The sequence below is a fragment of the Pimephales promelas genome, chromosome 10 (assembly GCF_988280905.1).
Source record: "Pimephales promelas chromosome 10, fPimPro1.hap1.1, whole genome shotgun sequence".
NCBI lineage: Eukaryota > Metazoa > Chordata > Actinopteri > Cypriniformes > Leuciscidae > Pimephales > Pimephales promelas.
The window spans coordinates 4505979-4519641 of NC_142778.1; the positions used below are offsets into that span (position 1 = coordinate 4505979).

The window sequence follows — 13663 nt, forward strand, 5'->3', positions numbered from 1 at the left end:
TGCACTCATTTTTAACTATATTTAATTATTAGAGTTGTATATGATATGTATGTATGTTTATATTATTATTATTTTTTTTTTTTTTACTGAAGTAGCTAATCATGTAAATTTTATTGTGTATAAAAGCCCTTCCAGGGACAGGAGTTGAAAATTAGCAATAGCTATAAACTTTATATGCAACACTTTAGTGACATGCTTGGTCTTGACACTATGTTTGTTTGCATTGTCCCTGTCAAATAAATAAATAAATAAAATAAAATAAAATGCAAAATGACTACATAAAAAATCATACAGCCATATTATCTTTGCAAGCACTGTTTTTTGTTCAATCAATCAGTCTTTCTTTTTTAATTCATAAATTTAGCATCAATAAACAATATAATCCTGGTTTACTGTAAGAAAAACACTGATTAAAGATTAGAACATGATCATTAAAAATGACTGCAGAACCGCTCACCTCTGCAGACTGATTTAGGTGTTGCGTAATTCATAGTCCGAGGACGTGAACAGCTACGAATAGACATCACGTGCACACGGTAATTACGACATGGCGTGAACGCAACATAAAGCGTGCTTCTTCTTAGCATCCATTTCCTTGGTGACTTTGATGCATTTATTTGTGATTTCCTTTGATTGGACTGAACAAAGTTTTAGAAGCGATAACCGAATAAGAAAGGTGAGAGTTAATAAACCGAGAGTTCTGAATTTATATGACAGTAAGTTGACCCTTCTTTCTGGAATACTCCCCAGAAGCTCATTTCACTTTCATAAAATAATGTAACACAGTACTGTGGTTATACACTTTTTACCTCTCGAGAACCTCAAAATGGAAGTGCTTCAGATATCATATATCATGTTTCAAATGCCTCAAAATCTTTGTCTTATGATGAGGTTACTAGAAGAAGCATTAACAGCCCTGAGAGTTATAGCAGGAACGTATGGGTTCGTCAGGGAACTGTCCTTTTTTGAAAAGGTACCAACCTAGAGGTTCTCCAAAGGTAGTCTTGAAAACCAGTTTGGCATGACCTTGTTGTGTAGGAACGTGTAGGAATTTCACCAACACAATAATACAGAAAGCATGACAAGGGTTGTGTGCATTGGGCTTTTCTTCGGGCTTTCTACCCTATCCGTACTCTCCTCTGTCCTTGCCCTCTTCTTTTCTCTCACTTGTCTTCAGTTTTGCTCAGCTCTTCCTCCCCTTCCACCCCCTCTCCAGGACCGACCTCCACGGTGAGGATCTCCTCTCCCTCAACGCGGGGAGTCATGCGGATGATCATGGTGCTGTCAGTGGTCTCTGATACCATGTCATCATCATCCTGCATGCGAGGCCGGGGAATGGGCGAGCGTCGGTGCATTGGGGAGGGAGGGGGAACTGGACCTGTGGAGGTCATGCCGGAGCCAGAAGTGGACGGCTGAGAGAGAAAGAGAGGATAGACAAAAGAAGTGAAGGGGCATGACTGGTCAAATATCAACAAGCTGGGATGTGCCAATAATTTATGTTTGTAATGACAGTAGATTAAAATGATTCAAAATGTCTTTTTAGCCAGGGGTGGAGGGTTATGGGAAATAAAGATGACTAAGGACGTTTCCAGCTTCTATATTATACACAATCTTTTTTTGTGTTCCAAAATTGTTGCTTTCTCTGTGCTGCTGCAAGGGGGCGCTATAGCGTGCATTAGAATATAACATCTTCTTCTACAGTAGGGTAACCAGACTTTCCCAGTTTTCCCGGGGACAGTCCTGGCTGGCATGGAAATCACATACTTCCCTACTATATAGTCGGCGAAAAACAGTGCGTGACTAAATATGTCTGAATTCACAGGTTTTTGGCATTCGGTCCCAGACTAGAGTTGTCCACGGAAATGTGCCCAATTTATAGCACGTTCAAAACAACACAAAAACACTGCAAAAAAGCACGATTTCCAGAACAATTATGTAGTGATTATTTTTACACAACAGATGGGGCTGCAATCTACATTGATGAAGAACTTAACCTGGATGATTGAGAGCAGAGCACTTTAATTAGAAATTACTGTATAAAGAGCCACCGTTATTGGTTCCAATGTAGTTACATACTACGCAACTAATCATGTTAAATTAAGTAATACTATTTGTGTATGGAAGCTTGTTTCCGCCACTGAATACATAAAAAAAAAATCTCACAATTGCGAGATATGAAATCAGAAATGTGAGAAATAAAGTCGCAATTGCGAGATATAAAGTAGCAATTCTGAAAAAAAAGAGTCGCAATTGCGAGATATTGACTCGCAATTCTGAGAAATAGTCGCAACTGCGAGATAAAGTGGCAGTAATGAAAAATAAAGTCGCAATTGCAAGATATAAAGTCGCAATTCTGAGAAATAAAGTCGCAATTGCAAGAAAAAAAAGACAGAATTGTTTTTATCTCACAATACAGACTTTTTTACTCACATTTGCAAGTTTATATCTCGCAATTCTGACTGTTCCACATGCAATTCTGACTTTATATCTCACAATTCTGACTTTATAACTCGCAATTCTGACTTTATATCTCGCAATTCTGACTTTATAACTCGCAATTCTGACTTTATATCTCGCAATTCTGACTTTATATCACCCAATTCTGACTTTATATCTAGCAATTCTGACTTTATAACACGTAATTGCGTTTTTATATCACGCAATTCTGACTTTTTATCTCACAATTCTGACTTTATAACACGCAATTGCGACTATATCTCGCAATTCTGACTTTATAACACGTAATTGCGACTTTATATCTCGCAATTCTGACTTTATAACACGCAATTGCGACTTTATAACACGCAATTCTGACTTTATATCTCGCAATTCTGACTATATCTCATAATTCTGACTATATCTCGTAATTCTGACTTTATATCACGCAATCTGGCATTATATCTCGCAATTCTGACTTTATAACACGTAATTGCGACTTTATATCTCGCAATTCTGACTTTATATCACGCAATTCTGACTTTATATCTCGCAATTCTGACTTTATATCTCGCAATTCTGACTATATCTCATAATTCTGACTATATCTCGTAATTCTGACTTTATATCACGCAATCTGGCATTATATCTCGCATTTCTGAATTTATAACACGTAATTGCGACTTTATATCACGCAATTCTGGATGTATATACCGCAATTCTGAGAAATAAAGTCAGAATTGCAAGATCTAAAGTCACGACGGTGAGAAAAAAATTAGAACGCTATGTGAAAACGGGAATGTGTATCCCTCATCTACTTGTGAGCCGATCGACCAAAGCGCGTCTTAATACCAGGAATAAACAGGTAAACATCTGATTTTAGGCTTATGGGGAAGGACAATATTTTTAGTTATTACAACCAGAGCTCTTCTCTGGCTTCAGAGTATGTTTTTGTCCTAAAGCATCTAAATAGAGGATGTAAATACCTCTAGAGTTGCTCCCTTATATGACTCCTTCAGCTTGGAAAATGTTTGTCCTTTGGCAACCTCTAGGGCAGCCTTGTAGAGTTTGGGGGTCTCTGGCCGCTCACCGATGACCTCACCCGTCTCCTTAACCTTCTCATCTGCAGGCTTCTTATCTTTGGTCAACATTTTCCTATAAAGGGAGACAAACTCATTAGGATGGCCATACATTGAGTTGTAAACTATCATGTGCATTGCTGAGACTGAAACAGGTTTCAGGGATAAGGTTTGAGGATCTCAAGCATTTACATAACATCATTCAACACACATGCACAGTAAATTGGTCCCACGGGTGAACAGATCATGTGATTCAACGGATCATGCTTTTTCATTATCTCAATAGCCTCCAAACTAACAAAATCAAACACTAATTCCTCCTTCATTAAAGAGAAATGAGGGTACACAGAGAGAAAGAGACGATATTTAGCAAACAAGGCACTAGGAGATCTGTGAGTGTGATACAGAGGTGTAAATGGCTCAGACCACTGCGCTGGGTGAAGTGTGTGTGTGTGTGAGGATTGCTGGGGCTCTTGGTTGAGGTTTGAGATCTGATCCCCTCACTTGGCCTTCTTGCGCAGTAGCTTCTGGGACTCGGGATAGTGTACTAAGATGTCTGCCAGGTCCTTCTTATCCAAGATGAAGAGGTTAGCAAAACCATGGGCCTTTACGTTAGCGGTTCGTCGGTTCCCACCACCACCCGCCAGCAAACTGATGGAGTGGACACACACAAAAAACAGTCTGTTTGGCTTTTCACAGATAACACATTGTTACACTGCATGTCTCCATTATAGGGCTGGGTATTGATTTTATGATTTGATTACGAATCACAAGCTCTTGATTTGTTTGCATTCGGATTTCATTTTAATTCAACATCTATTCATTCTGATCTAATCTAATCTAAAGCTGTAAACTGTACAGGGAACACTGTCAGATGGTACATAATATAAAAGGTTAGAGTGGTAGTTCACCCAAAAAATGAAAATTGTGTCAATAATTTCTCACCCTCATGTCATTCCAAACACGTAAGACTTTTATTCATCTTCAGATAACTGAGACTTTGACGCTTCAAAAAGTTCATAAAGAGATCGTAAAACTAATCCATATGAATTTTCCAAAGACACTCGATCACTTTATATTATGAACAGATTTAATTTAGGTTTTTATTCACATTTAAAAATTGATCAGTGAACATGAACAGAAGCTCAACTTCTTACAGAAGCTCAAATGTGATGCGTAACATGAGAATGAACCTCATTGGTTCTTGCAGAAGCTCAAATGTGATGCGTAACACGAGAATGAACCTCATTGGTTCTTGCATGTCAAGTGAACTTGCTTGAACTTCCGTTTACCACAACTGATTTGTGAGTTGATGACTGGTTAAATTTGAATAAAAGCCTAAATTCAATCTATTCAAAATATAAAGCAATCGAGTCTCTTTAGAAAATTTGGACTAAACTGCTCAATTCATTTGAATTAGTTTTATGATCTCTTTATGAACTTTTTGAAGCGTCAAAGTCTCAGTTATGTAGCGGTCAATGGAGGGACAGAAATATCAGATTTCATCAAAAATATCTTCATTTGTGTGGGGGAACTATCCCTAAAAGTTTCCAACAATGGGAACTATCCCTTTAAAGTAAATTTAAATTCAACAAAATAACAAAATTTTCACAGTTTTTTTTGAATTTGTTGAAAAAACAACTTAAATCACTAATCATCTTTAGATATAATAATCAAACACAGTTGTAAACATTTAAATTCAACATATGGCAGGTTTGGGTGAACTACCTTTTGTCACGGTTTTCAGGTTCACTGACTCATTTTTTACAGTATTCTTTCCCATGAGGTCACAATATATGTCAAAAATATAAACTGACCTGATCAGTGATCATTACTCACCTAATTTCCCCAAACACAGAGCCAGCTCTCAGAGTCACAAACACCGTGGTCCCATCAGGCCCTCCAACCACCTGCACTTCTCCAGCTTTGATGATGTACATCTCTCGACCGATCTCACCCTGACCATCAGAGCCGAGCGAGACAAGAGTCAGTTCAAAACGCTGACAGATAAAAGGCTCTTTCATGGTGGCTGTTTGATATGACCTTTACTAAGACAACCTTCATATATGGCCATATACTGAGGTTTTGAAATGTTTTTGCAAGCCAGTAGCAAAGCACATGCACAGTAAAAAAAGAAAAGAAGAAGAAAAGTGCCATATTGCTTACTTTTTTACAAACAAAATCTCCAGGAAGGTACACCACAGATTTCAGCCTGTTGAGCATGTCAAATATCATCTGTCTGTCACATCCCTGGAATGAACAGGAGTCAAAGACTTTAATATTAACAACCTTTCACAACCCGTTCAATGAGAAACAAAATGAGTTAATCCATTGGGAACTGATTGGATGGCGAGGAGTGATGTCTATATAACAGTTTGGAAAGGAGGAGTTTCAGAGGTAGAGCAAGTTATTAAATTTGATTAAAAATGACAAAAAATGTAATGGTAAAATGTGTAGGATAGGGTACATTCTTAGTATTGGTTAGTGCTAGTAGACCACTATGGATCAGCAACAAACCAGCTTGACCACTTTAAACTGGAATGATCTGTTTTTCTAGCGGTACTAAATCAGACTTTGTCATTCTCTGTGTGTGTGTGTTCATGAAAGAAAGATTAGAGTGAATGATGAAATAGATACTCACCTGAAAGAGCGCCACTTTACTGACGATGGTGTAGTTTACGTCTGCCGCGATGTCCAGACGCATCTTATCTGGAAGCTGTACAAGTAACTCCTGTTCGTCTGAAGACAAACGGATCATAAAACACAGCCAAAACATACTTGACGCATGTAAAGGTCTTTAGTGCAGTCGGATCCTGCTTACCCAGCATGCCTTGCGACTTCCAGGTGTAGTCGTACCAGGTCTTCACTCGGTTCTGGACCTCGCGGGGGATCTTGTAGGAGCTCATGTATTTGACGGTGCTGTCCACACAGCTTCTGTAGTACGCCTCACCTGCAGTGGCGGCTCCGACTACATCTCTCATCTGTGAATACACAGAGATTTGATGTTTTTTGTAGTGGAAATCACATGTTTTAAAGCTTTCTGTTGATATGATGGTATGAATTTTGTGAATTTTACAAAAACATGTCTCGGATGTATTTCAGCGTAGCCCTCAAACCGCATTCACTTTATAGGCCTTAATCCTGTAATTGTGGACAAATGTGGGCACGGAGGACTCAGGTGTGATCCTAATTTTTATTTATTATAAATGTTATATTACTGTCTTTGATAAAGTTTTGTCTATCCATTTATGGTGTTTTTTTTATTTCGGGGGTATTTTTGAATTTAATTACTTCAAAAAGTACCATAATTTCTATGTAAATTATTCACATTTTTTTTTTTTAACTATATTAAACTACATTAAAAGCTAAACCTAAAGATGTAGTGACTTTTATGTCACCTGGTTTCTTATTTTGGCTTATTTAGAATGCTCTAAATTACAGTTTTTCCCATTCATTTCTATGGGTGCCCATTTTTGACCCAAATACAAGATTAAGGAGTTTTATTTTCACCGACTTAACATTGTAGAATTGAGTAAAAAAAAAAATTGTAAGTGTTCAGGAGGCAAACTTAGGAAAAGTAGCCAAGTCTTGTACCGCTCAGATCAAGGGAAGTATTTTTTAAAAATAAATCAACATTTGTCCAGAATACGGTTTTAGGGTTAAAATTTGCATGAACACAAATAATAGTCAGTCTGGTAATATGGACGATACATTTTTTCTCCCTAGATTATTTTAGTATTAATTATTTAATAATTAGTTTTATATTTATATTCGCTGTTTTCCTTTTAATTGTATTAAGTTTTATTTTAAATTTTGTTGTGTGTTTTTGTTATTTTAATTTGTTTTTTTTTGTAATACTGTCTAATATGATTTATTTTTTCAGTTTTAGATATTTTAGTACATCAATTTAACTAAATGAAAATGAGAAACGCTGCCTTGGCAATTGTCTGAAATGTAATTTTAATGGTTTATTTTATTTCAGTTAAAGTTTATTTTATTCAAGTATCGCATTTTTTTAAATGGTTTTAGTCGGAGTTAACTATAATAACGCTGATTAGATAGCCTAATACAATAATCTGCAATCGTAGTATAAATTGTATAAAAATGCGTTTAATGAGAGTTTTTTTTAAGAATTGTCAAAATAATAAAAATAATTTTACTTTATGGTCTTAAAATTAGTCATACTGTATACTATATGAAGAATAAAAACATAATTTCTTTGTCCTTTCTTTTGACTTTGGAATAAAATATTGTGAACTGAACTAAGCTGGATGATGACAACACAGTATATATAAATTAGTTAATAACTTTTTACAAAAATGAACCAAAATTTGGTGCATTATTTTCCTGTTATCACTACAAATCTGCTTTGAAACAATCTATATTACAAAAAGCGCTATATAAATAAAGGTGACTTGACTTAGTTTGACTTTAGAGTGAAATATTGTCACGAATGCTCTTTTTGTTTAGTTTTAGTTCCTTGTAGATCTCCTTGGTTCTTGATTGGTTAACACCTGTTCTGTTTCAGTCAATCATCCTCTGTGTATATAAGCCCTTTATAAGTCTGGTATCGTCTGTTTACTGTTTCTCCAGCTATCTCCAGAGTTTTCTTGTTGTTGTGGATTTATTGATCCAGGACTATTTTTGTTTCTCTACTCCTTCATTGTGCGCATCATTACAGCCACGTGACAAATATGACCATGAGATTGACCCAAAAGTTCTGTCATGTATGTCTCCCACCTGACCGATCATGATGGAGAAAGCAAAGACTCCCACGAAGTAGTTGACCAGTTGAAAGACGATTTCAAAGACAGTGGTGGGATCAGGCAAACCCCCGATGGTGATCAGAGTCTTCACAGCAAAGTAGTAGCAGCGAATATAACTGTGGGACACAAACACCGACTCATTATTTTACATTATGTACACTGTGCACAACACACCACTCAGTAAAGCATTGGGATGGATGAGGTCACCTGTTTCCTTTGCCATTATAGACCCATTTAGTAGAACCCAGTCCTTCATAGTCAGATCCCCAATAGAAAATACAGGCATTACAGTGCAGAGAGTACAGCAGGTACGCACTCGTACGGATCACCCTGGAATCACACATCAGTGATAATAAAATCACTTCATTATTTAGGGGGACTGTCCCTTTAGGTATTCGCTTTGTGTTATGGTGACCTCTAGCGGTCGTACCTGTAAATGTATGCTTTGCTCATGACAGCCTCCAGACGATCATTAAACTCAAAGAATGCATTGTACTGCAAAATGGACACAGAATAAGAGTGAGTTTATGGATATTTGTGTGTGACAGTGGGAAGTGATTACGGACGGCATGTTTTTCTTTTACCTTCAGAAGGCGAGGAAACCGCAAGAGTGATTTGACACCCGTGAAGACGTACAGGACATCCAGTGGAAAGAGACTGATCACATCCATCTGAAACATCCAGCATGCACCGAAGGTTAATAACACGCTGAAGTTATTTGTTCAGTGTCAATGCATAGATTTTAGTGGAAAATAAAGGGTTTTACCTTAAATCGATCTGTTTGCATGTAGTTGTCTCTCATGTCTTTTTTGTCACACTTAGAAAGAAAAAACATAAAACATGCAATCAACAAAGCAAAGGAAACAGTGGCCTATGAGTGTCATTGCATTAGACAACAAAATATTAAACCTGTGACATTTGTTTAAAAAAAAGCACAATTTCAAGCAAAACAATTAAAGGAGTAGTTTAATTTACTCGCCCCCATGTCATTCAGGATGTCCATGTCTTCCTTTCTTCAGTCGAAAAGAAATTAAGGTTTTTGATGAAAACATTCCAGGATTTTTCTCCATATAATGGACTTCATTGGGAACCAAACGGTTCAAGGTCCAAATAAGAGATTCAATGCAGCTTCAATGCGCCTTAAGCGACACCAGACGATGAATAAGGGTCTTATCAAGCGAAACGATCGGCCATTTCAAAAATAAATAAAAAAGTTGAAGTTTTATAAGCGCAAATGCTCGTCTTGCTCTGTTCTGTGATGCGCGTTCGTGACTCTCCTGTTCGAACTCGTTCATCAAAATGAACAAATCTTTTTTCGAGTCATGACTCGAAGTGTCCTAGATAAGACCCTTATTCATCGTCTGGTGTCGTTTAAAGCCCTTTGAATAGTTTGCAGTTTGCACTGAAACTCTCATTTGGACCTTGAACCGTTTGGTTCCCAATGAAGTCCATTATATGGAGAAAATCCTGGAATGTTTTCATCAAAAACCTTAATTTCTTTTCAACTGAAGAAAGAAAGACGTGGACATCTTGGACGACATGGGGGTGAGTAAATTATCAGCAAAAGTTTTTTTTTAAAAAGTGAACTACTCCTTTAACATGAAATTAGTTCGGTTGAAATCATTAAACTATGGAAGCTTCCGCCACTGAATAAAATAAAGACAATAATTTCTTGTTTATAGGCAGTAATTTCTAGTTTATATCTCGCAATACTGACTATTTCCTCAGAATTTCGAGTTTACATCCCGCAATTCTGACTTTATTTCTCACAATTGCATGTAACGTGTGTAAACGTTTTTGTATTGCATAATTCTGACTTTATTTCTCAGAATTTACCAAAGGTTCTCTCAAGTTTTAATAAAGCTTTTTTTTATTTTTACTAAATTATGAGTAGAATAAGGTCTGTGGTTTTTAGGGATTTAGGGCCTACTAACAGGATTTCTGTTTTGTCAGTATTTAATTTTAAGAAGTTTTGACCCATCCACAAATTGAGATCTACTGTAGTAGACAGGAAGTGATGGAAGGGAAAGGCTGAAAGATAAGATACATTTTGTGTATCATCAGCGTAACCATGGAAATTAAGACCATGACACTGGAAGATCTGACCAAGAGGAAGCATTTCGATTAGAAACAGAAGTGGACCAAGAACGGATCCTTGAGGTACACCATACATTTTTATTTTTTATTTTTAAGTTAAACAAGTTTTTTTGTATGAAATATGTCAGCGCACATATCTGTCTTTTTTTGTTGCAATTCTATTTTTATAACTTGAAATTGCAGTTAATATACAGCACCCCCCCCCCCCCAGATATTCAGAAATTGCGAGTTCGAATTCCAATTTTTTTTGCAACTCTGAGGAAATTTTTTAAGAATTGTGAGATATACTGTAAACTCACAATCGCAATTACCTTTTTTACTTTTTTTAAATTCCGTGGCGGAAACAAGATTTCATATAAAACAATAGATATGGTGTTCAAAACTCTTGCTCACCACAATGTCCCCTCCTCTCACAAACTGCAGTCTGGGCTGAAAGACCACGATGTCAAGAATGTAAATGCCGTCACAGATGTAGTCCATCAGCAGCCACCAGTGAACATTCTCCGAGTTCTGATACGGGAAAGTGCAACGCACGGGGATCAGCCAAACATTCCAGTTCCACGCAAACGTCACAAAGAACAGCCACACCACGTAGATCAAATCTGTGAAAGAATCCATCAGCATAGTTGCATCTTCAGTATATCGTTTTAAAGAGGTCATGTCATACAGTAACTGTTTCTAATATTCTTTTTATAAGTCCACTTAATAATTCATATCCCTTGAGGAAGAAAGTGTGCTTCATTTTTAATACTGAATGTGAAAAAAAACTGTACATGCAGATAATACAGTAGAGTATAATATATAGTATTATTGAAATAAAAGGCCCCCTAAGTAGTGTACAGTTTATTGAATGTTTCTTAGCACACTTAGACATTTAAAACTGCATATTGTAATGTCAAATTAAAAGTTTTATGTATATTTAATATGCTTTTCAGTACATTCAGCAGTACACAATAACACGATTTTGAAGACAGTAGAAAATGTAAGAAATTGCATATAAAGATGTGCTTAAGTTCAACTAACTGCACTTAATATAAATTAACATTTTTAATACATTTTCATTTAATTGTAAATAACATACAATTACTGTAAGTGTCCAAAAACATTACATCCAGTTTACACAAATATTCTTTTAAAGTATATAATTTCCAGAAGAAGTGTCCTTCTTTTTCACAGTGGATTAGTAAAGGTAACGTTTTTGGATCGTTGCTATTATTATATAAAAATAAAATAAAAAAATAATATGATATGTAAATAAGGTAGTTGATTTCAATATTAATTATTAAAACAATGGACCATTGTGATCCATAGAGCATAGATCTCACCTGTGAAGGGATCAATGCTGGACGGGAAACGGTAGTCCAGTATAACTCTCAGCCAATCAGGGATCTCGGGTAATTTCACTCGAGGAACTGGGAACTTGTATCCCATAAACTCATAGATTTGCACCTCCTCTTCAGCCTCCTCATCAGCTTCTTTGTTTTCCTCAGGAGGAGGAGGAGGAGGAGGAGGCGGGGCATCAGCAGCCTTTTTGGCAGGAGCTAGGGTTCAAATATCAAAAGTGAAGGAAGTATCTATCTTTGACCTTACATTACTGAACTAATAACAGTCAAATAAAGAGTTAATACAAGTCGACTCACATGCTGAAGGGCTTTCCTCATCAGAGTCGTCTGGATCAGTCAGTTTCTCTCTCACACGAACTGTTCGCCCTTTAAACAGCTTGACCAGCTCCTGCAGTCGCTCATTCACAACCATACTTGTTTGACTGGCCGCAGACATGGGCCGCTCAAGGCCTCTACAGGAAATGACAACATATTGGAGAAAGTCATGCCACGTATAGTATCAATTATATATATATTTTTGAGTCTAAGGAGTTTTGAGACAGAAAATATTTGTCTTTTTAAAGACTCACTCGTCCACACTGAGTAGATCAGTCATGTTGGGATCTGTCTCGATTCGACCGCCTTCCTGTTCCTCAGCAGGAGCCGTCTCCTCCTCTGTCAGATTTGTTACAGTGACAGTGAGGGTCATTAAGTCTGACTCTGGTGCGACAATGATTGTGGGAACGGTCATTTCTCCATCCTTCACTTCCTCTACCATCACTGCTGGCGTCACATGGCTGTTTTCTGAGAGCACATACAATGAAATATTAGCGTTGAAATCTTGAAAAACATTATTTGTGCACGTAAAATGGATATTAAGAGATGAATAAACTATGACCATATACCACAGAAAGACACATAAAATGATAAAAAAATAATCACAGCATTGAATCCCCGAGTGGAACATTCACATTCTTTAAAATTGTAAACTCAATACAGAACAAACCAAGAAAATATTAATAACTGATTAAGTTGTAGTCAGTGTACACTTTTCCTCAGAGGTTTTTGTATAAAACTGTTTTTGCATATTAAAATAAAATTTTGGTAAGTATTTTTCTCATCTCTCTCTCTCTCTCTCTCTCTCTCTCTCTCTCTCTCTCTCTCTCTCTATATATATATATATATATGTATATTAGGGCTATCAAACGATTAATCGCGATTAATCGCATCCAAAATAAAAGTTTGTGTTTACATAATACACGTGGGTGCACTGTGTATAATTATTTATATATATAAACACACACACACATGCTTGTATATATTTAAGAAATATTTTCATGTACATACTGTATATAGATTTATATATAATTTATATTATATATATAAATATCAATAAATATCAATATTTTATATATAAATACATTTTTTTTCTTAAATATACATGCATGTGTGTATTTATATATATACAAAATAATTATACACAGTGCACCCACATATATTATGTAAAAACAAACTTTTATTTTGGATATTTTGGATTAATCGTCTGACAGCCCTAATATATAGTATATATATATATATATATATATATATATATATATATATATATATATATATAATATGTAATTTTTATATAATATATGTAATTTCACTTAAATGACAATTAATAGGTAATCTTCATTGCCATTTAAGTGAAATTACTGAACTTAAATATACAAGCTTGATAAAAATGATAATTTTAGAAGAAAATTTCAAATGGCACTTAGAGGCTTTTGCATCTGAACTCTTCATATATATATATATATATATATAAATATTATTGTGTCAATACTAGTAAAAATATATATATTAAATAAAGTGTTCTATAATGTTTTTAGTCTTTCCTTCCTGTGACTGGTCTTGCCAGACAGAAGTTACAAGAGTTTATGCTAAATTATGTCAGATACAGTTTATTGTGTAAAATGAC

The 13663-nt window shown here is 35.8% G+C and overlaps 1 protein-coding gene across 4 annotated transcripts in view; it reads right to left on the reverse strand.

Moving 5' to 3' along the window:
• cngb1a (cyclic nucleotide gated channel subunit beta 1a) overlaps positions 1-13663 on the reverse strand; it is a 36750-nt gene continuing 23087 nt past the window's right edge. For 3 of the 4 annotated variants that reach the window (XM_089135313.1, XM_089135312.1, XM_089135314.1), the window contains 16 exons: positions 12291-12504; positions 12019-12173; positions 11704-11919; positions 10772-10980; positions 9048-9098; positions 8866-8952; positions 8712-8776; positions 8489-8611; positions 8256-8397; positions 6337-6496; positions 6157-6254; positions 5682-5765; positions 5355-5473; positions 4020-4166; positions 3423-3591; positions 3-1412 (listed from right to left, as the gene is read on the reverse strand). In XM_089135313.1, coding sequence (XP_088991439.1) covers positions 1164-1412; positions 3423-3591; positions 4020-4166; positions 5355-5473; positions 5682-5765; positions 6157-6254; positions 6337-6496; positions 8256-8397; positions 8489-8611; positions 8712-8776; positions 8866-8952; positions 9048-9098; positions 10772-10980; positions 11704-11919; positions 12019-12173; positions 12291-12504 — 2288 coding nt within the window. In that variant the 3' untranslated portion in view covers positions 3-1163. Of the gene's footprint in view, positions 1413-3422; positions 3592-4019; positions 4167-5354; positions 5474-5681; positions 5766-6156; positions 6255-6336; positions 6497-8255; positions 8398-8488; positions 8612-8711; positions 8777-8865; positions 8953-9047; positions 9099-10771; positions 10981-11703; positions 11920-12018; positions 12174-12290; positions 12505-13663 lie in introns of all 4 variants that reach the window. The other variant, XM_089135316.1, reaches the window with a different exon arrangement.